Genomic DNA, 23,625 nt, shown 5'->3' with positions numbered 1-23,625 from the left:
ACAATGTGTGGGAAAACCAAACACAGCGCATCAGCACAAACACCTCATGCCAACTGTCAATCAGGGTGATGGAGGGCTGATGAACTGGGCTTGTTTTGAGCCACAGGACCTCGATAATTTGCAGTCACTGTGGTACGGCCTTTCAGTCGCTCGCCCGTGAATGCATTTGTCTGATGGCTAAAGCTTGACTCAAACTGAGTCATGCAGCAGGTGATTAAGCCAAAGCACAGCAGCAAATCTCGTACAGAGTAGCTGAAAAAGAAAAGAATCAAGCTGCTGCAGTGATCCAGTCAAAGTCCAGACCTGAGTCTGACTGAAACGCTGCGGTGGGACCTTCAAAGAGCTGGGCAAAAACAAATGTCCACAAACCTCAATGATCTGAGCCAATGCAGTAAACAAGAGTGGGCCAAAACTCCTCCACAACTATGAGACTGATAAAATCATAAAAAACATACTGCTTCACGTTATTGTTGCTGACGATGATTTTACTGATTCTACTGAAGCTGTACTTCGCTTCTCACTGAGTGCAGAGTCCTAAAAAGCCACAGGCAGACGGCGTGATAAAATCATAGCTTGGTGAAATGTCATAAACTCATGGCATTACTACAGGTGTAAACACTCCCAGAATGCACCGAGGCCTGCATCCATTGAGAAGTCTCAGGCCCTGGAGGCAGTCTGGTCTGCATACGATCACATTTTTACAGCTGAGTGTGCAAGAATGTCTGCACACGCTCTCGGCTGACATCTTCTGTGTAAGCACAACTGCAAACTCATTCACACACTGATAAATGAGCGAAACACAAACACGGACCGATTTCGCTGCGCTGGGATCAGCTGGTGCTACACATGTGCAGACTCATAATGTGTTTCAGAGCAGAAGCTGCAGAAGCAGAAGGGTGAAACTATTTTAACTCATTTTATTCCACGGTGCACCGTAAACCCTGATTTGATCTCAGGCACGTCTGGACCAGGAAAACTTTTGCATTACCTTATGCATATTTATAAAACAGAATATGAGCTGAGTGACATCTCTTGAGAAAATAAGTGTGACTTTTCCATGTTTTTTACACAAACATTTGAAACTACAGCAACTCTTTGAAGGCACAAAACCATCACATATATTGTGTTTTGAAACAGGACAGTATGAAACATTATTTTACTTCACTGTGAAATAACATAACAGTGCATTTTATTGAATTATTATTTTATTTATTTTATTGAAAAAATAATAGTAACTTGTCTTCAATTTTCATCCAGTGGGCCAACTTGCATCTCCTGATAGGCCAGACTGACACACCTGGTTTTAACTGTTTTGTTTATGTTATTCAGAACAGAATTCACTGATTATTGCTTTTGTACAGAAGATAAGACTAAAACGTGAAGCTGAACTTGTCAATGAGAACTTTCAAAAACAAAAAATACAAGGATATGACTCAAACTAAACCAGAAGCTGAAGTTAATGCAGAGGTCAAAAGGTCACGGTGCAGCACAAACGTGATGTTTTATTTCCCCTTCTCCGTCTGCAGAGAAAAAACCTGCAGAACGTTTTTAGAAATATAGATGCAGCACAAACAGTTCTTCTTGTGGCAGGAAACTGAACTTTACTGAAACTTCCTGCTGGACATGCAATGACAGATTAAATCATTGTTTGTGTTTCTGTTGTCATGGCAACAGTGTTTTGATGTTTGTCATGTAGAATCCAGTAAGACGGGATCAGCAGGCCTACACGCTGCTGCAAACATCTGCAGGTACTCCAGTGCATTTCATGTCCTGCTCAACTTGTTAAAAACAGAAAAATGCGCTTTAATCGTATTTGTTTGATTTTAAAGAAAGGAACCTCTCAGACACCAGAAGTTTTTATGGTTTATATTTTTCTCTTTTCAGCAGGGGAAAAGGAAATGTGCAAATTTGCATTTTTGACATTCATACCGAAAACACAAAGCTCTTTATTCTGCTTGAAACGGTTGAAATGCGTCTCTCTTCTCAGCACCATATTCACATAAACATTTCTCTCCTTATATAACGCTGCAGACAGTCGTCACCTTAATAACAGAACAAAATGAAACTGCAGGTTGATCGGTGCAACAGGCCGACAAAGACAAAGAACAGCTGAGACGCTTTCATCGGGAGCACTTTAATCTCAGCATCTTTCTTGTTCAGTGGAAACCAAATTGAACTGGAAATTTCCAAGTTAGACATCTCAAGACCGATCGCTGAAAATGTAAACAAAGTGGCTGACAGCGATTTGGCAGGCAGCATTTTAAAAGAAGCTGAAACAAAGGCACCCTGAATTCTTAGCTATTTAGTTTTAGTCACATGGCGCTCTGCTTGAGGCACCACCAGCTTCAGGAAACCCTCCATCAGGCTTCCTGAAGTGGAACAATCAGAAGAGAGTGAAGGCATGTTGAAGAGGGAGCTGCCAGGCAGGAAGACAAAGAAGATGATCACAGAGACGGTTCATGGTTGTAGTGAAGGAGGACATGCAGAGGGTTGGTGTGACAGAGGAGGATCCTGGGATAGCATGACATAGAAGCAGGTGATCTGCTGCGGCAACCTCTAAAGGGAAGCTGAGAGAAGAAGAAGAAAGGCCTTAGTGAGGCAGAAGCTCAAACAGCTTGTCTCAGAAAGGAAGTGCTGCATGAAGGGCCAGGATGACAGAAAGAAAAATGCAGGGCCGTCCCCTTTGTTGCCATCAGATCAAATAAACGAGAGTGAATGATACGAAACAACCAACAACCACAACAGTTTCAGGAGGCTACCGTCCTAAACGCTGTAAATATCTGTGAATACCACAGAAACTACATTTCTGAGGCTCTCATTCACAGACTGTATATAAAAGATGCATGTACGGTCATGTGCAAAATTAGTGAGTCACTCTTTATTTTTTAATATTTTGTTTCCAAGGAGACTTAATTGTAATTATTAAAGTGGTCTTGAGCAATAGTTCTCCAGGCTTTTTGAAGGTCTTTCAGTTTTTCTTTGGAAATTGGCTGCTTTTTTGTTCATTTTCAGTCCAGCCCTTGGACCTGACCTCATTTTGGAGGTTATTAAGCTACTCAAGTGTGATCTGCGGATCATTCCCAATTACAAAAATGCAGATGCTGCTGGTGCAATAAGCCGTAGGTTTTACGTCCAATGGATGATGATCTGATTAGTCGACCAAAAATAATCGGTGACTAGTCGACTATCAAAATAATCGTTTGTGGCAGCCCTAATGTTTAATGAGACTTTGGATGTCTACAAGAGTGAGAGTCAACTGCTTCAAAAAGTTCAGTGTTTTTAATGTCACACTGTGCTGATTTTCCTAAATACTGCCTGTGCCACATGTCTCCATACAATAAAAGACTAAAACTAACACTGAAACTAATAAAAATAAAAGCAAAGCATTCTCAAGCAATAAAAACTAAAGTGAAACAAGCCCAGTAACTGAGACAAAACTGAATAAATAAAACCTAATTAGAAAATGCCTAACTATGTTAACTTTGGTATGCACACAGTACGTAGGAGAAGAAAACTGCTGTTTGTTTATCTGAACGACGTCCAGAAGAAGGACGGTTAAACTGACAAAGGGTTAAATCAAAGCAGCCAGTCAGAGTAACTGGTGCACGGGGCTCTGCTGTGGCTCACCGAGCGGCCTGCTAGACCATTTAACAGCGTGATTAAGTGAGTTTCTGTTCTTTACGGATAAATATCCAAACCACGATCCAGCTTTAATAAAAGCACGATAAAATGAAATCATTGTGGTTTTCATCAGCGTGGAAATGAGAACGTTCCCTCACACAGGACAGATGCTGCTGCCCTGTTTTTTCACACACAGCTTCCCAGTTTGTCTCTCACAGCGTGGGGAAACTGTCAGAGTATAACAGGTGCACTGCTGCACTCAACACTGACCTGCTCTCTGTTCGGCTCACATACTTTTAGCATTGGCTGCTCAGAGAGAAGCTAATGGACTCTGCTCACTTTCTGTTGATGGAAGCAGAACGGTTGATATAACAGAAATAACAGTAATTATCACCTATAAAAAGATATTCAACACAAAGCCTAAAGCTGAAGCTGTTCCATCAGTTTCTCTCTTTAGAAATATGAGCTGCAGTATGTCTCGTCTGCTTTGCTGCTGCCTCTTATAACATCTGATAACCTCATTGACTGATCTGAAGATGATTCGTATTGAAAGCAGATCAATCAGCTCCAGAAGAACAGATGAGATTATCTGCTGCCTCATTAATTTACCGCATGATTCTTCTTCCACAAGAGTTTATTTAACAATCATGTGTTTGTTTGACAGATACTGAGGACACTGATGAAAATTTAAATGATTTCATCATCTCGCTCTTTATTTGGTTTTCGGGTCACTGTCAGAATAATTTTGGTTTTCCACTTTGATGGGCTGAGTGAGCTCAGCTGTGATGTCTTCTTCATCCTGTTTAGGAGGATAAACACGCTGTTTACTTTTTGAGTCCGCAAAGAACAATAGGTCAGAGACTGTGAGTGTGTGTCTTTGAGCGGCAGGAAGTGAGCTCATGGCAGCGGGTGTGTCGGCAGGAAGCAGCTGTTGGTGTTCGGTTACATCATGTTGATCAGGGTCTCCAGGACAACCTGCGAGGACACAGCCATATGACTGGAGAGGACGTCAGACTTTGGCCAGAACAAAGCTTCCAGGAAATAGCCATAGCCGCACTCTGGCATCCTCCATGCTGGAGTGTTCATATTCACTCTTCGTTTGTCTGCATGTTTAGTCATGGCAGCATTAATATATAAAAATATAAAAAAGTCACCAGACTTCCTTCATGAATGCAATATTTTGGATTTTTTTCAGTCAGAGGGCATCGAATATTGTTCACATATTCAAATGAAAAAACAGAGGATGGATGGATGGATGGATGGATGGATAGATAGATAGATAGATAGATAGATCTTATCCTTCCTTTCTAATGAATAATATCAATATTCGCCTTACTTGTACACACTGATATGAATATAACAAACATATGCAATTATACACCTATAATCACATCTGTTTATTTATCTATTTACTTAAGCATACAAGCTACAATCAAAGGTCTCTAACTTTGACTCAAATGTCCTGATCTCCATTTTTAAGCTCCATCTCTGGACCACTTTCAGCACATCTGCTATTTTTTGATCACTCCATGGAAGACCTCTGCTGACCACTTTCACTCAGGACTTCCAGGGAAGCATCTAAAAATACTACAGATGCTGGAAGCTGTCCAGAGATGTGTGAGAGGATGACCTTAGAGGGAGATCAGGCAAACTAAAATCAGATAAGGTTTTTGCTTTTCACGGGCAGAGTCGTGTCATTCTTTGATTTCCACGCGTACTGTAAAAAAAGCTGCTGTTTTTTCTGGTAGTGTTGCAGCTCCTAAAGGGAGCAGGTGGAGGAATAACTGGAGGACAGCTGACTGCAAAAACATGACAATATTTGACGTTTGAGGCGGCAGCGTGTTAATGCGGCTGCTGACAGAGACTCACAAACATCAGTGTGTGTGTGTTCAGTGACCGCTCTCGGGTGTCACCACAGGAACACCCAGCAATGAGTGTGTGTGTGTGTGTGTGTGTGTCACATACTTCTCATTGCCACTCCTCTTTGATTGACGTTGTTATGATGTTGTCTTGACCGGTTGCCCAGGCAACTCCTCCTCACATCGTGAAGGGATGATGACATGCAACAACACACACGCACACATTATCAGCCTGTCAAAATAAAAGCTTTGGCAGATACGTGGTGATAAATATGATTCATTAAGTTAACGTCTAAATCATCCCTGTGGTGTGTGTAACCACTGTGTGTGTGTGTGTTCCTGTGACCTTCAGCTCTTTTGCCTCTTGCTGAGCAGCTCTGATTTTGGAAACACAAACAGCTGCAGCATGAAGGCTGACCCTCGGGACTCATAATGGGACCATTAGAGTGAAAAACAAAACAGTGCAACTTACAATTACTTTCCTAACAATGAATCATTCCAACTATTAAACATCAGAAAACGGCACAAATGTTCAGCACAGCTCCCCAGAGCTCTGATTCATTATAAATGGGCTTTTTTGTACAACCGACAGTCCAAACCCAGAAAATATTTAATCCACAAACTGTATGAGAAAGAAAAGCAGCATTTCTTTTGCCTAAATTAATGATTTCCAAATTGTGGGCCAGAGTTGCCTGGAAGGTTGTGAAGGATCTGCAACTGGGCTACACGAGGTCATTTAAATTCCCATCCTGTCATGTCTTGATCCCTTAATTCCCCGTGGAGTTATAGAAGCACTGAGCACACGAGCAGGATACCAATCCACTATCTGGAAAAGTTTTCCATGTTCACTTCTTGATGTTTTCACACCATCGCTTTCTCCGTCTTCCTCTGCACTACTTCCCTGGGCTGTTTCTTTAGTCATTTCTTGTGACCTTTTATTGCAAATAAAGGGAATGATTTACATTAACTTATTTCTAATAAAACACCTTTGATAAGACCAATCTAGGCTCTACCCCTGCTTCTTACCCCATAGCTGCTGGCACAGGCTCCAGCATGCCCACAACCCTGAACTGGATTAGTAGCTAAGAGAAAGGATGGAAACACAGCAGTAAGTTTGAAATTACATGTTATTTCAAATTTATTTAACAATTTTGGTCACTTGTGACTCCAAATAAAAAAGACAGCAATCACAAAAATCAAAGCTTAAAACAGTGAGAAAAAGGTTCACAGAACAGAGTGACGTCATGGTGTGTGCCCATCTTTTATATACATGTTTCTATACTCTGAGTGCTTCACTAGCAGGATACAAGCTTAAATCTTCATTTGCATTTAATTTCTTCTTTTTATGTGGATGGATTACTCATTTACATATACAAAACCAAAATTTGTAGCTTAATGCTTTATCGTAGTCATGTGTGTTGATAAGGCTACAGAAGATTTTTATGAATTGATTGATTTTAGGCTTCTTAATCAACTAATTACTGTGGCTCTGATCTGAAAACCCAGTTGCTGTCATGACTCTTCAGGAATGAACAAGCAGGCACAGCTGAAAGTGCAGCAAACGAAGAAGAATTAAATCTCCGGACCAGCATCTGGATATAAACGTGTAACAAATGCACCAGCTTTCATTCTTTATTGTTAAATCAGCTGACAGGTGAAGCATCCTCAGCATGTCCAGCTGCACACAGACTTCAGGAGGAGTCTGAAAAAATGAAACATTTAAAGGAGCGGTTCAACATTTACTGAAAAACTTAATTCCTGTTAAGAAAGAGCCGTTCTAAGCTTTCATGTCTTTATGCTGCTTCATTCACACGTGACGGCTGAAAGAGCTACGTGGTGACATTTTCTCTGATCCCACGCCCACGCTGCACACTACCTACGCAGCAACAGCCTGTTAGCTTCCAGTTAAGAAAACTAAAGATCACCAATTCAGATCTTCGATATCTGGAATGAACTAAATGCTGAAGTGCTCCTTTAATAGGATTCAACCTGGTGTCGCAGTTTGCAGTGTAGCAGCGGGTGTAAGCTACACCCGGCAGACGTTTAAAGCATTTGTGATTGGCTGAAAAATGACGAGTGTCAGAAAATCCAAATTACAGATTTCACATAAGATAAATAAGATAAGATGTAATTGCTGAAGCTTTGAGCTTCATTTTCTAGCTTAGTGGTACTTATCGGATTAGTTACTGATGACTTCATTGACTCATTATTGGCCTTTTTGGGGTTCAAATTTAAACTCTTAAGCACCTGGTGTCTCTGTGGCCCACAGTTACCATGGAGACCAGGTTAAGTAGCAGAGGACCGATTGACAGGAAACAGTGAAAAACAATTGGGAGGTGTCCATAAAGTCTCCACAGGAACAGACACACAAACATCCACAAACACTTCATTTACCGAGACCTAAACAGGAAGTCAGGCTTTGGCTTTCAAAATTAAAGTAAATCAATAAATAGAGCAATATAAACCCTTCAGAATAAAAGTAAAATAGTTGTGCCAGTAAGTGATTGTAAAAAGATAAAGAGTAGCAGTCTGCTTTATTACTGCTCCATCCAAGAGGGAGCGCCTGAGCCCAGCGATGCCCGGGACGCTGGTCTGGACCCGGGTCTGGGCCTCAGTCCAGTCTTCCTCCTGCCCAGGCTGAGGACTTCCTCTAGGGGCTCAGTGGCCTCTCCGCTGGCCCGGCTAACGAACACTGAGGGAGGGTGCGTGGTGGCCATCTCGAACCTCAGCTCCGCCGCGTTCTTAGCGCGGGAGGAGGCGCCCTTCCTTTTAGTCCTGGGCTGTGGTGAGGGCAGAGGGAATGCCGGGACAGGCCTGTGTGAAGACGCGTCTGCTGTAGCAGCAGAGGCCGAAGAGCCCAGTTTGGCCAACGCCACCGGGATCTCCTCCAGAGACTCAGCAGAATCTGAGTGGTACTCGGCGGGAGGGGCGGCAGCCTGGACGGGGCCTGAAGTGGGGGCCAGGGGGAGCAGCGTGGCCCTCAGGGGGAATGCTGGGAAAGGAAGCCGCTGACCCAAGGACACAGTGGACACATTGCTGGGCTCTGCTAGAGAGAAAGAGACAGAGTCAGAAACAATTTACTTTCTTAGGAAAGAAAGAGGAAATTATTAATGTCATCATTTTTTTTAGAACATTTAAGGACATATTTCAAATCAAATCAAATCAAATCACTTTTTATTGTCACATCACATGTGCAGGCACACTGGCACAGCACATGCGAGTGAAATTCTTGTGTGCGAGCCCCACAAGCAACAGAGATGTGCAAACACAACAACACAAACGAGCAAAATACAAGAATGGCCAACCTGAAACTAATAAATATATGTACAATATATAATAGTGTATGCATTTCTGGATGTGTATACTAAATATTTTCCTACGTGTGTGTGTGTGTGTGTGTGTGTGTGTGTGTGTGTGTGTGTGTGTGTGTGTGTGTGTGTATACACATTTTTACAAATTAAATAGTAAAAAAATAAAATAAAATAATAATAATAATAATAATAATAATAATAAAATATATAAAATATACAGAGTTGAATATGTGCAAAACAAGTGGCATTTATATACAGTGTGGAGTGGAGTTTCAGGCTTTCTGCCAGACATCAATGCAATTGTTTCATATTTGTAAAGGCTTTATTCTGTGCAGGAGCAGCTCTGTGATCCAGGAACAGAAAAATACACATTCCCACGCTACCTGATATCAGTCGCTCAAATCCCACAGCTCAGAGTCATTGCATGTCCTGACTGAATGCCACTTGAGACTCTGATTCTAACCTGAAGGAAAACACCTGAATGTTTTCCTGATTGGAGAGTTGGGGACCCTCGAGGTTAAGGCTGTGTGAATGGAAGAAGATCTCGGCTATTAACGATGGTCAGAATTGCCACCAATAGCTTGCCAATCGAGCTATATTTTTAGCATATGTGCCCATTCATCCCACCCAACCATTCTCTTTAATACATTAAATTAAAATGATCACCCTATTACGAGTCATTAGGAGTCTTGCTGCTCTTGGAATGAATGCATGTTTGGGAAGCAGCTACAATGATTCATCATCCAAAATAAGGAGAGAAAACAAACATAGGGTACTTCTGTCTGTTATTCTGATTTAATACAGCGAGCAACATTTTAGCTGTCCTACAGATAGCATCTGTTTATGGTTATCTATTCCCCCCCCCAATTTTTCCAGGTTTTTCCAGCAAATGTGAGAAGTGAAATAACCAAAACAGCAGCACCACAAATCTACACCACGTTTGGACTTGCTCCAACATCACTACAGGTCTGAACAAGATGCTTGTGAACATCTATGAGAAGAGTAAAACCTTTGTTGGTGTGACTCTAAAATTAATAAATGACAGCTGGGATCCTGAGAACAGGTACATGTTTTGTTAAAGGAGTTCAAAGTTTAGACGGGAGCTACCTGAAGACTGTCTGCACTCAGTGACCCGAGGCAGGTCACATGTGCAGCTGAAACATCAGTGTGCACAGCTGCACATGTGGAAGTAAGGGAGAAACAAAACAGGTGGAAGGGTTCAGGTTTAGGTCAATCAGTGCTCCCACCTCAAATCTAACAGTTTGTTTTGCTTTTTTACGTTGTCGAGCTGCTCTTCCTCCCTGACTTAAGGTGACAGGATCTGCTGTGTGAACACGGGACGGGCAGACGGACAGAAGCTTTGAGTGTTCCTGTTTTTGAACAGTTTCAGAGGAAAATCTAATTAAATTAAGCAGCCTGGATATGACCAAACTCAAAATGTTGCAAACTCTGTCTTTTGATTAGTTTAGCTCTTTCATCCCAACAGCTTTTCAGTAACTTTCTTTTCTATTCTTTTTTTTAAGCCTTCACTTGTTTTCACTTTGTTTAATCAGCTGGTGCCAATAAGTTTGACCTCTCCAAACAAATTCTGTGAATGGATTTGTTCTTTAATGTAAGATTTCGGATCTGTAATTGTAAACAATTTTCTCTTATTTTAGTTTCCAAAAACAACATTAGGAAAATATTTATTTTTGCTGATTAATCGTGTGCTATGCTAACTGAACTGACTGAAACTGCCCTCTGCTGTAAGGTCAAATGAAGCACCTTTATTTGCCCAAGGCTTTGTGTCATGACATTTGTGTCAGCCCGTTTTCTAACATCGCAGCTTCTGCTGTCAGACTTTCACTTCTGTGTGTGAACGCACCACAGGACCGCAAGGTTAACACCAGTAAATTTCAAAGAGGAGGTCGTTTAAGTGGAAAGCAGAGCAGACGCTTGCTACAGAGCAGCGGAACTTTGACAGCCTTTAGGTTCAGGTTAGAGAACACGGTGTGTTCAAAAGTGCCTTCATATGTACAGACAGGTGAGGCCATACCGGGAGGCGGGGCTGTGGCTGGGCAGCGCTCTCTGGTCACCTCTGCTGGGACTTTACGTACCTTCTTCTTCTTTTTCTTCTGCAGAAGAATAAAAATACAAAGCAGGTTTTTAAGTGCGGTCTCCCTCACTGCTGTTTTCTCATATTCGCTTCAAATATACACAAATTTATCCAAAGTTTCTCCTGATCCGTCAGACCTCCACAGTCTGTGCAACATCACACTGAACCTGTTATCGGGTGTGTGGTTTGTGGGCTTTTACCTGTGTGTGTCGATGTGTGTGTGCCGCTATGGCTTTCATCTCTGAAGAGACAGTGGGCGGAGCTTCTTCCTCCATGACAGGACTGGACATAGTCCTCACTCTACCATTGGCAAGGAACCTGGTACACACAAACACACACACAATGCATGATTATCTGATTGCGTACTACAGGCTGTACTAGTGCATCTAAAAAAAAAGTACCTGGATACTGTGCAAATCGTAGGAAATATTCTAATAATTTGAGACACTGGATTTGATGAGCTATAAGCCATAATCATCAACAGCAAAAGGGCTTAAATATTTCACTTTACCTTTAATGACTATAGAATAGAAACACATACACAAAGTTCTGTGAACACTAGAGATCACCCCTTAATACAGAGACCTCCTTCTCCACCAGCACAGTGCTGGTGCCCGATCTAGAGCCAGTTCCTCAGATTTCCACCAAATAAATAAATAAAGGCCTGGTGCTGATGTTAAAAAGCTGACACCAGCTTGGTACAACAAAGCTGTGGAGCACAAAGTTGGAACCAATAACACGGAGCTAGATCTGCATTGGCACCGTGTTGGTGTAAAAGAGGTAATAATGTCAATAAAAAGTAGCACACTTGTCTCCTTCACTGGGAGAAACCTCAGGTAAAGAAGACACGTGCTCAGAAAAAAGAAAAAGGTTATTACAGCTGTTGTGGAGAGGCATGTGGCTCAGGGTCAGCACTCCAGCGTCTCACCGTCGACCAATGAACCCTGTCAGTGCAGGTAAATAATCTACCTGTCGGTCGCTCACAGATCACACTAACGCTGTGCTTCTGTAATGACCCGACACACTGGAACTAGAACAATTTAACTGGACAACGACAGATTCTACGTGTGATTAAGTATCTAAACTAGTTTCCCTGTTTGTCAGTGTTTTATTTTGTGCCCTCCACGTTGTTCTCTGACTGTTCCTGCTCCACTATAAAAAAGGTTTCCTACGTCTCAGATAGACAGGATTCAGAGCAAGTGTTAAAGTGAGTGGGATTATTTATCAAGCCTTTCTGTCACACACACACGCACACACACAAAAAGCCTCCTCCCTTTAGCTCACACACACACACAATCCACACTTTGTTTGCTTCCTGAAAGTTGAAGCCAAAGAATTTCATGTTGCACTTTGTTTTCTGCAAAGAAAACCGTGTCCATGGCGACGAGGTCCGGCCTCCTCGTGTGGTGAAATAACTGTTGCCAGCTGTTTACTGAGACGTGTCGGGACCCGGTCAGTTCATCTCAGCCAATCACACGCGCCGGCTTTAAGTAGGACCCGGCCATCTGAACCAGAACAGGAGGAGCTGAGAGACTTACTCTGCCTCTCCTCGCACGGCCACAGCAGTAGGTTCCTGCACGTCCAGCTGAGGGTTGGTGTAACCCAGAGTCCCTGAGTAGTTCACATCCTGATGAGGGGACAGCAGAGGACAAAGACTCAGAGCCTGAACTCAACCCCACCCAAACCAGACTCTTTCTCCCTTTATTAACAGAGCTTATTCGCCTGCCAGTCAGTCACCTTGAGGACTGAAGGAGCTGCCGTCTCTTTCACAGATCCCGGTTTCCTCAAGTCTCTGTTGTCCACACGGTGGCGCTGCCTCACTATGTACTCGTACGTACTGAGCCTGTTCCACACTGAAACACACATACGTAAACATACATTTCCCCAGACCCTTGAACCCCGACATGGCCTTTAAAGGTCCGTCTTTGTGAAGAGAAAGAGGAAGTGGACTAAATGTCCTCAGAGGACCAGTTAAAAACACACACATAACACAAAACACACACCCACAGGATTTGTTCTGAAACACTGACGGGGTCTTGCAGCATTACCATGAGGTCAGAAACAAAGATTTAATAACCTCTGTGAGAGCGTAGACAGCACGAGGAAGGAAAAGCTCTTTATAGCTCCTTCATGCTGCTAAATAAACAAATAAATATCCAAACGTATGATATGCTGGCAGCATCACCTGAATGTGAGTGAAGTTATTAAAGAGAATTTTTTTTAACTGAATTTTCTCTCTTGGTTTTATCGAGCTGCAGACGAGTGATGTGTCTGACTCAGACTGCTGAAGCCTCATATTGCTTTTAAATAAATGAACTCTGCAATAAATCTTTACAAAGAAGGCAGACTGTGGATTTTATGCTCAATTCCCACTGAGCAGCACATCAGGTCTAATCTGAAGAAAAGGAATTATTAAAGCAATACAAATGCTGATGGCCCCCCAGTGCTACCCCTCAAAACCTTTATAAAATGCTCACATAAATATCTGATTGTTTACAAAATAAAAATAGTAGTAAAACTGATGCAAACTCACAGTTTTGTGGATTGTTATCTCTTTATAAAACCTAAAGACAACAAATGGATTCTGAAACAGGAAAACCTATTAGTTACTTTGAAAGAAAATGCTGTTTTGAAGGGACCTTTTTTTTGCCCCACTGTCATAAATACAGAAGCCATTCTACAGACTAACGTGACGTGTTGCCTGTGAACTGCACTGCCTGCATTTCATAAGCATGCTGTACCTGCAGCAGATCACCACAGAAACTTAAATCTGTGATGTACTAAAATCGGTATGTTATAGAATATGTCTGAGGCTGAGCTTCACTGGGATCATTTTTACATACGTTTTGAATTTTGAAAATATTTATTATGAACATCAGACATTACAACATTAACTGCTGGGCAGAAAATAAAGAAAAGCTTCCTCTTGTCAAAGATTTGACACGTGGACAGACAGGCAGGTGTGTTATTTCTTACTCAGGTAGATGTGGAAACAAAGCAAGTGGCAGAGCAACACGCAGGACAGAAGACCCAGAGCGATTGTGATGGCAGCCAGGACGGGAATCACCGGTGCAGCTGACCGGAGAGGCGCGACGGGCAGGAAGACGAACCACACACCTGTCTCATTCCTCACTGCGGGACACAAGAAGAGCCAACTGTGAAAACAGCATTTCTTCATTTAATGGCTGAATAACCAAACCCCAATATATCAGGAAAATCCAAGCACATCAGGTATAACTTTGAGTTTGTTTAGCTTTAAAAGTTGTTGTCGTTGTATCTGTGAGCTGGCTGGGGGCGTCAGAATGATCTTTCTAATATTCCTCCTTTTTTAGTTTAACAAAATTTCAGGTTCACGATGAAACATAATAAAAAGTCATTTATAGAGAGACAACAGTGACCTTTTGAACAGCAAAAATCACCCTAAACTCACTGAAACAACTATAAGCTGTCGACAAACTAAATAATCTTCCTCACATGAAAACACGAGACTGAAGGACAAAGACATCAGTCATCTCACTCTCCTGATCTTCCTCCCTCTGCTGTGGATGTGGACTCTCCGCCTGCAGATAACACTGAGAGGAGGGGGCATGCTTTCTCATCCTGCAGCTGAGACTGCACACAGTTCAGTTCAGTTTGCAGGTTACTCCATTCACTGTGAAGCTGCTAAATTCAGAGTATCCCTCACCTGTGCTTCTTGACAAAGGAATGGGCATGGTCAGCAACAACACTCAGGTAGGCTGTGGGGTTTAACTGATCCTGAGCTGGTACTAAGGGGCCCAAAGTGTGCCAAGATAATATCCCCCACACCATAATACCACCAACTTCCCGAAACGTTGATATGAGGCAGGATGACGCCGTGCTTTTCACTCCACATTCTGATGCTACCATCTGAGACTCATCAGACCAGGCAAAAGTTTTCCAATCTTCTCTGGTCTAATTCTGTTCAGCCTGCAGGAGCCTCAGTTTCCTGTTCTCTCTTGAACAGTGGCACCCAGTGTGGCATTCTGCTGCTGTAGCCCATGTTGTGCATTCAGACATGTTCTTTTGCATACCTTGGTTGTCACAAGTGATTTTCTGCGTTACTGTGACCCTCCTATCCGCTTAAAGCAGCCAGGCCATTCTCCTCTCACCTCTGGTATTTTCCCCTTGAGAGCTGCTGCTCACTGAATACTTTCTCTTCTCTTCTCTCTTTCTCAACCCATCTCTGTAAACCCACAGATGGTTTGTGTAGGAAACAAACTACTCAGACCAGCCCACCTGACACAAACAACCATACTGCATTCAGTCACTTTAATCACCTTTCTTTCCCATTGTGATCCTCAGCTTCCACTTCTTGATTTCTGAACACCCTAACTGAGATTTCTTTTAAAATTTTTAATAAACACTATAGACTCACAGCTTTTTTACAAGGTCAGAGGTCAAATCTTACCCAGAAAGTGTTTGTCGGTGCGGAGTTTAGTGGGGTCCAGAAAGAACTCGATGAAGACGTAGGAGGCAACAACAAGAATGAGACAAACTCCCAAAAGAGCTGAGATCACACTGTGGAGGAACAACCTGCAGGACACACAGCACTGCTCAGCACACACGCCTAATGGGCATGAATGTACAAAATATATATTTCAAAAACATTGATTAAAATATTTAAAATACATAACATTTGCTATCTTTGCAGCCCATGTCTATGTTGCTCCAGTATTTTAGAAGAGACTTTTGGAAATGCTTCTAACTCGGTTTTCAGTTAATGACACTTTCATCATTACAGGCAGAAGCACAGAAAAACAATGACAGACACCGACTCCTCACTGAGTCACATCAGACACGACGCATCCTCCTCTGATTCATCACTCCCATCATATGGCAGCTGCCTCGTTCTGTTAGTTTGTCTGTGTTGCGGTCGTGACTTTCCTGTTTTAAAGACTTTTAATGTTGGAAAGACTCAGATGTGCACGTACAGGTGCAACAGAATCTCCTTTTCTTAAAGGAGATTCAGTGCTTTGCACAGAGCTGTATATCAGCCTCACTTCCCTGTCAGAGACAGCTGTCTTACTGGGAGTGAACCAGTGTCAGGTGACAGCATCCTTCATTGTTTGACTCCACAGAAAATTAACCAGTACTCACTTATAGTTCCTGCTGCCCACACAGTTGTTGAGCCACCGGCAGTGATGGTCGAAGTTCGCCACACACTTGTTACAGGCGCTACAATGTTTCGACTTCGGTCCCCTGAAACAACCACATACATATATCTGTGTTTACAACGAAGTGCAGCCTAGTACTAGCACTACTATACAGAATGTACAGCACGCATTGTGATACAAATCTAACTGAAACACATTCACGTTTGATGACTTTACTGCTTTGGTAAAACAGTACCAGTCAAGTTTGTTTTAATGTGTGTGGATGTTTAATGTGTGAATGAGAACTTTTACTTCCAACACAATTCAGGTTCTTAATACACAAAATGGTACATAACTGTTATTTAAACAGCCAATCCCAGAGTTCACATCCTGGCGTTGTAAATAGGCCGTATATGCAAATAAAACTGAGGAATAATGAGGTCAGTGCACATGAGATAAAAGTCTTTTTTCTACTTGTGTGAGAAGCCCCGCCCACCAGCTGCACAAACTTCTGAGGGGCAACCAATCAGAAGAAAAATAGAAAACTGAAAAGAGCTCGAAAAAAAAAGCTCAAAAAGCTCGTTTCAGACAGGGGATGAACTGCAAAGATAAATAACATCATTTTTAACTGGGAGTCATGCAAAGCTACTCATGGAGCAGCACAACAAGCATAATAAACCACCTTTAAAATTAGTTTTCAGATTCTGAGTCAATGTGTAGCTCCTTCTCTGCAGCAGATCCAGAGGATTGTGGGTATTCATATCCGGTCCCAATGTTTATTCTGAAATGGGAGTGCTGCGCAAAGCAATGTCAGATCAGATCCAGGTTTGAGAGGGGGTTTACGGTCTGTAAGAGCCCCTGTGACCCAGTTCTCTGAGGCCTACTGAGACCAGCCCACTGACCCATATTTTTTTTTCCTCAGAGGTTGTCACTGCAGTTCAGCTCAGCTCATCACCTCCTGGCTTCAATGAGCAGCTCTATTATTTACTCAGGAACTGAGCTGCATTCAGCTGCTGAGGACTATGCAACACTGCAATTAATGAAGCCAGTAAAATATTTAAATGGAGACTTAAAATCAGCAGAATTCAGTGGTGAAGAGCTCTTGTCTGCAGTGCAGATGTACAGACAACTGGAAGCAAGTCCCAAACTGTTGTTTCTCTGAAGGTCAGTTCTGATTCATATCAAAGATGACAATCAGCTCACGCTAAACCGAAACATGTGCACCTCATTTGTGTGAGCATACTGTGAAACAGCTAATTCCTCTCGGCATTTCTTACATCTAAACACGCAGAGTCTGGAGAGTCACCAGACTGCCTGAACTGTTTCTTTAGATCAACAGTCTGAAAAAAAATCAAATGTTTTTACAGTGAATCTACACAAAGACCCTTTCAGAGTCTTTGTGTAGATTCAAATTCTAAGAAATATTGTTAGATTTAAGTGTGCACAATAGGGCCCGGTATCAATTTCTAGAATCGATTCGATTCTGATTGACAAGGTTCGATTTGATCCACGATTTCGATTCAAATCAGGGAAATTTTGCCTCAAACAGTCAGAAATATTATAATTCTGATTATTTATCAGTACTGACACTTCTGAGACTTCATCAGAGGTGTGAGCATCACAGCAGATGTCTTTGTGTCAAAGTAACTGAGGATAAAACAAAAAACATGAAGGAGATTTTCCTGGCCTGGCTTTTTATAGCAGATAACCTTAAAAATATTCTGCAGTAGAACATTTTGAAAAGTTTACATTTCTTCGGAATTGAACAGCAGAAATGAGTTTTTCTTTCAGAGGTCTTTTTAAAAAAAAAAAACAGCAGCCGACAGCGCTGTGCACAATGGTAAACTGGTGGGTAATAAGCAAGCGAATAATGCAGAAAATTGTGATTTTTAGATGGGAAACTGTTCTTAAAGTACACTGAGAGAGAGAGAAAGAGCTGTGCAGGAAGTGTGAATTTATTGTGGTGGAAGCAAAACCGCAAAAGTAAGACAGAATTCATGACGATGCTTATCTGAAGCGTAATGTGAAGCTTAGTTTGGATCTTCTTTTGCTGCTGGTTCAGTCAGTTTTGGTTGGAGAGAGATGAAACCTGCAGCATCAGAATCTAGCGCAAAAAAAACAGTAAACACGACATGCGGACCTGACGCATCAGAATGTGTGAGGTGACAGTTTTCAGCCCCGACGATGTGTCCGACCGCGTACGTGCCGTCTGGTGAGAAAGCCCACAGCTCACTGATTCTGATGCATCAGGTCCACGCTTTGTGTTTACGTCTTTTTGCAGAATCCGTTTACCTGCTCTCATTTACTGTTTTAGCTGTTTGGTGGTTGCTGAAATAGTTTTGTGAGGTTTAACCTACATTTTTAAAAATAGATTCAGGATTTTAATGAATCGATATCGCTTTATTTAAGCTAAAATCGATTTTCATCGGAAAATCGATTTTTGTGATGTTCAGGACATAAAATGTCCTGAACATCACACTGACTTTATGCAAGCAGCCTGGCAGGTTAAAGACCATATGAGCTCTGATCTAACGGAGATGGACACTTGCAATATGTTAGGTAACATCTCAAAGGGTTCATGACTGCAGAGCATGCTTTAAAAAGGTTACAAGGAGCGGTGGACTGGAGGGAAGGAACCATCATGGGTTTAAAATTAAATTTAACATGACACATTTTCAGTTCTTTCAGCTGAAGCTTTGTGACCTCGACTTCAGATCAGTAACACTTTGTGGCATTAATAAATAAATGCAAAGTATGTGGCTGTAAATTAAATAAATCCATGACACCTTCACTTTAGTTATGGAACAAATCTTTTCTGTGCATGCAGAGAGACCCCTGATAAACAAACATGCTTAAAAAAATACTTAAAAACACCGGAGTCTGATTGGACAGTGCAAATCCAGACCATGTGACAAGCAGCTCAGAAGATGAAGCAAACTTCAGTTCATGTTCATGTTGCTACCAACAACACCAAAGCTGCTAACAGCTGACAAGCAGTTTGTGTCTGCATGTGTGTGTTTGTGCAACCTGCAGAGACTGTCCTCCTGTGAGAGACACCCAGCAGGGACATGCCAATAAAAACTCCAACAGCAGCTCAAGTAAACATACCTCCGTGACCTATTTGCAATGTTAGCTTGATAGGAAGCAAAAGGACAATTTGAGCTACAAAATCTCAGCTACTAACAGCCAATGGGGAAACTTGATCAGAAAGAGTTTCAACCAGTGTTAGCACCATCTGCTGGCAGCAATCCACAGTGTGGTAGTTTTGATTAACCAGATCATTCAGGGTTAATGACAAAAAATATAAAACAGATGGGGTTCCTTTTGTTTGTTTTGTTTTTTTGGAGACCTTAGACAAAACCTGATTTCATCTAAAGGTATCAGCCAACACCAAGGCATCAACTGAAATAGCTGCCTGGGCCATATTGCTGCACACGAAGGGGTATAAAGGCCTTTTAGGCTAAAATGCAACAACTGTGCCTGCATCTCTTGGAAGACTTACAACACAAATGAGTATCCGTCTGCAGCTGTCTGGGTCCAATAGGGTGTGCCATACTGAATCACCCCTAATAACATCGGTTTAAATTTTGAAGTTAGATAAAAGTGTCATATCATGATATCATAGCAAGATCATGTGTTTATTTTTCCTAGTGCACAACGAGATGAGCCCAGGGATCTCTGAGAGCGAAAGCCACGTGTCAGCATCCACTTACAATTCAGTGCTCACCTCAACCTCCAACAAAGCACAGTACTACTAGAAAAATAAGCAAGAAAACTGCTCCTGCTGGAGATGGACAACTGTGGCAAATATGTTTCACCAGAGATATACCTCCAAATTGAACCAGCCAATAGCTGGTGACGTGTGACCCAAAAGTAAACAAATGACTCAGCGACCATCTCTTTTAAAACTACTGCACTATAATGCTGCTGCTGCACCTTGTAGCAATAGATTCACCCATTGCATTAGGTGGTCACAGTAACTCACTGAAAAATATTTTTCATTTTGCCAGCATAAAAAATGCAACTGCCTGCAAGCGATTACAGATCATTTAATTTTTTTTGTCTGTATCCTCATAAATATAATTTATATCATGAATATAATTTTTGCAAATTCCCTTAAAAAAACATGACAGAATTTGGAAGCTATATCCTTACCAAACCCTAGCGTCCACTTCAGAAACAATATAATCACTATAATTAATACATTAGAATCATACAAACAACACATTTTATATAAAAAGTGAAAATCACTTGTTTTACATTTCAATAAACAAGAAGAAAATAATGTGTATTGCTCTAAAAGGTAAATTGCTCAACAGCAAGTGTAATTACAAAATTTAAAGATGATCTGTACACATCCCTATTTTTAAAAAGAATATTCCACAGCACGCTGAGACTCACCCTGAGATTAGTGCATCAAACTAACCCGACAGCATCCCATCTGAAGAGGCTGTGAGCTTTCAGATTTATCACCGCTGCTGCTGACTCATCAACAAAACTCAACAATGACCATAAAACAGCTAAATGTTAAAATACAAGCTTAGAGAGCACTTGAGAGTTTTTATCATTGGGATGAAGGTATCCGGCAGTTTCGGGAACGATAACATGATGCAGCATACATGCGTTGAAAAGCCTCTGTTTGTTACTCACACTTCGACCTGGCACAGGTAGCAGTGGCAGTTCTCGATGACGTGCGCGTGTTTGGAGCGGTCGAACACGGGGACCGGGCCTCGGACGCTCTTCGCTCTGACATTGTAGTCGGCTGGATCGATGGACACGGCCATGACGTGGACAAACAGGTGACACACAAACATGATGCCCGTACACTGACACAGAGATCAGGAATCAAACACAGATACGCCGGAGCAACACTGTAACACCTCACCTAAAGAAAAGACCTGAAATCACTGTCTGTCCCCTCAGTAACAAAAACTCAATGCTATCAGACAATATGGAAATTACATTTTGAATAGGGGTCATTTTTCATATTTTCATAGGCATCAGACACTACCAAAAACAGCTCCCTAACACTGCCAGACTTTACACTGGCTGTGCTAAATAAACCAGCAGACAGAATGAATAAATTATAGATTGTCGACTGTACAACCAAAGTATCTGGGACACAAATTTGAGAACTCACCTGAATTACGATCCAGTTAAAATAATAAAAACTGGAATTTTTAGAAGACAAAAACGCGAAATATTTAGATAAAAGCTGTAATAATTTGAGGAAAAGCATCGTCAGCTTTTGAAAGACAATTTGCTCTATTCTTTGACTAAACTAACACTATATTTTAAGGAAAGACGTTTTACTATATTTTGAGGAAAACCTCCCTTTTTTTTCCATAGAAAAAAATGCTACTGGTGTAGAAAGTTCACATGTGTTTATCTGTACACCTCGCTACCAGTGGTGCGGTGGTGGTCTGTCCACGCAGTGGAAGGATACGATGTAGCCCGCAGGGATCCAATGTGCAGGCAGCAGGGGGACGAATATGCCGAACCCGGTGACGGCAAAGTAGATGTAGAGCAGCCAGGCGAGCAGCTGGAAGGGGTGCGGAGGCCAGCTCCAACCGTTGGTCCGAGAGCAGAGCAGCACGTCAGCTCGCCGTGGGCCGTCCTCACCGACCGGCGCCGTCCGGTTCGGGTTCCTACAGCACACGTCCATCCCGAACGCGCATCCAGCATCAAAGAGCTGCCGTTTGTTGTCAGGCACAGAGCGTGGTCTCCATCACATGAGCGAGAGAGTAACCGCAGGCTGAAGCTGCATAAAGAGCCGCTTCATGATCAATGAGTTTGAGCTGCAAAGGAAACAGAGAGAGAGAACAGAGGCTCTGATTCAAACAACAACACACAGACCAACAACAGCTCTGCAGCATCACAACCGTGTGTCCCACTGTACAACACACAGCTGCAAACAGCAGTGATCTGAGACCATCAGCCCAATTAGCCACAATCAGTTTTCCACAAACCCTCAGCTTCCACCTTTCTGTAATCTGAACATCTGGGGTGAGGTGGAGTCTCTGAAGTCTTAATAAAACAATTATACCCTTTCCCTAAATTATTCATATCATCAAATAAGTTACATTTTTTACCGGTATTTGAGTTATGAGTTGTTTTTTTTATCCAGGGTCCATTTTCTGATTATTGTCATGATCAGTTCATCTGCTGGTTAATTTCTTTATCAGTTTGTCTTTGACAAAAGTCTGCATACAGCTTGGATTTGTCCAAGCAGGCTGAGATAGTAAACAGATTATTAAACAGCAGAGGTCTTTAATTGAATATCAGAAAAGATGCAGATAATTTTCGTAATCCAATCACCTCAGCTGTAAGTTTTCCAGCTCCTGTTTTTCCTGTCTCTGTTCAACTAATCCATCATCTGAGTAATGATGGTTTCACAGACTGTTATTTTACTGGCTTATACCTGAATTTATCAAAGTGTAATCAGGGGGAAATTGTTTATGTGTTTGATTCTACATGCATGATTTTTTTTTTCAAACGTTCCTGCTGAGCAGCTGGAACCAGACAACACTGCCTTCTACATGCTGCAGCTGAGGAGCAGTTCATTCATTAAGTAACCGAGTGAATGGTGCAAAAAAAAAAAAAATGAAGTCCTCACAACAGCATCACATAATTTATCGACAATTTTTTTTGGCTTCATCTCACCACCGGACCTCCTGCTCTACGAGAGGGCAGCCCACCTGGTTAACCGGTACCCGAGCCTCATCTCATCCCGGAGCCCGGGCCTGAGCAGCGGCGTGAAGCTTTGCCGTCCCCCTTGTCCCAGGGGAAGGGGGCTGCTCTTGGGTAAACCAGAGATCCACAGATCTGGGCCACACCGTCCCAGTACTCCAGCTGTTAACTCACATCCATCCTGGTCGGCAGCCGCAGTCCTCGTTTTATCCCTGGACCCGAGCTCATCCACTGTCGAGCGGCCTCGCCGAGACCGGTGCTCAGGGAGAAACTGTGATTGGTATACAATTCTGATTAGCTCGCCAGATAGCGTGCTAAGCTGCTAACGAGACGCGACTAGCGGGACACCGCTGCTGCCATGCTTGCTCTCACTCCGGCAGACGGAGGGGGGAGGGTAACCGCAAATCAACCGCAGAGCGTAACGTTTAATATTTAAGGTGAACGACTGTTTTAAAAATTTAAGATCGCTGTGGATCCCATTAGCCTGCTAGCATGATACCCGTTAGCCTATCTGCTGCTGCCTTCCACAGTCTCCTAGCGTCTTCCAGCCTCGTAAACCGTTTCCCTGGTAACGCCGTAGGTCCACACCTATTGGTAACTGGAGCTGACCCCGCCTACTATATGAATGTAAAAACCGAGCTCCGGGAACTGATAGTTGTGTTAGTGACGTGGATCCAGCAGAGGGCGGCACATCCACGACCAACAGAACGCCGCTATGTATTTATTTATGTTGATATTTGTATATGTGAACTAGAACCATTCTCTTCAGGCGTTTACAATTTTCGTTATTATTAGCATTATTATTAGCATTATTATTATTATCCACTGTTATCTCGTTAAAGTTTTCGATTTTTAATATGATTATCAATTATTAATTATTAATACTTTATTTTTGTCATTTTACCACCCGTGTTATATTTGATGTTTCACTTAGT

At 42.2% G+C, this 23,625-nt stretch overlaps 1 protein-coding gene across 4 annotated transcripts; it reads right to left on the bottom strand.

Moving 5' to 3' along the window:
- Positions 1-6,639: 6,639 nt before the first annotated feature.
- zdhhc1 (zDHHC palmitoyltransferase 1) lies at positions 6,640-23,561 on the bottom strand. Of its 4 annotated transcripts, none has more exons than XM_082534957.1 (11): positions 22,699-23,561; positions 21,447-21,798; positions 20,651-20,826; positions 16,005-16,106; positions 15,316-15,440; positions 13,863-14,018; positions 12,609-12,739; positions 12,425-12,513; positions 11,087-11,204; positions 10,827-10,905; positions 6,640-8,526 (listed from the first exon to the last, which is right to left on the bottom strand). In XM_082534957.1, exons 2-11 carry the CDS (start codon positions 21,663-21,665, stop codon positions 8,018-8,020), a joined length of 1,704 nt encoding a protein of 567 aa, XP_082391083.1. In that variant the 5' UTR covers positions 21,666-21,798; positions 22,699-23,561; the 3' UTR covers positions 6,640-8,017. The 4 variants fall into 4 exon arrangements, with proteins under 4 accessions (XP_082391083.1, XP_082391084.1, XP_082391085.1 ...); XM_082534958.1 differs by having other exon boundaries at positions 6,640-8,523; positions 22,699-23,560; XM_082534959.1 differs by having other exon boundaries at positions 12,624-12,739; positions 22,699-23,556.
- Between the last annotated feature and the right edge of the window lie 64 nt (positions 23,562-23,625).

This window comes from Aulonocara stuartgranti (assembly GCF_965226115.1).
Source record: "Aulonocara stuartgranti genome assembly, chromosome: 1".
Lineage (NCBI taxonomy): Eukaryota > Metazoa > Chordata > Actinopteri > Cichliformes > Cichlidae > Aulonocara > Aulonocara stuartgranti.
This window is presented reverse-complemented; position numbering and strand designations above follow the sequence as displayed.

Coding starts and splice junctions, on each gene's coding strand:
- zdhhc1 (XM_082534957.1), bottom strand. CDS start 21,665: ATGGACGTGTGCTGTAGGAACCCGAACCGGACGGCGCCGGTCGGTGAG. Junction 20,827..21,446: donor GGATCCCTGCGGGCTACATC/GTATCCTTCCAC, acceptor TCTCTGTGTCAG/TGTACGGGCATCATGTTTGT. Junction 16,107..20,650: donor TACCTGTGCCAGGTCGAAGT/GTGAGTAACAAA, acceptor TGGTTGTTTCAG/GGGACCGAAGTCGAAACATT.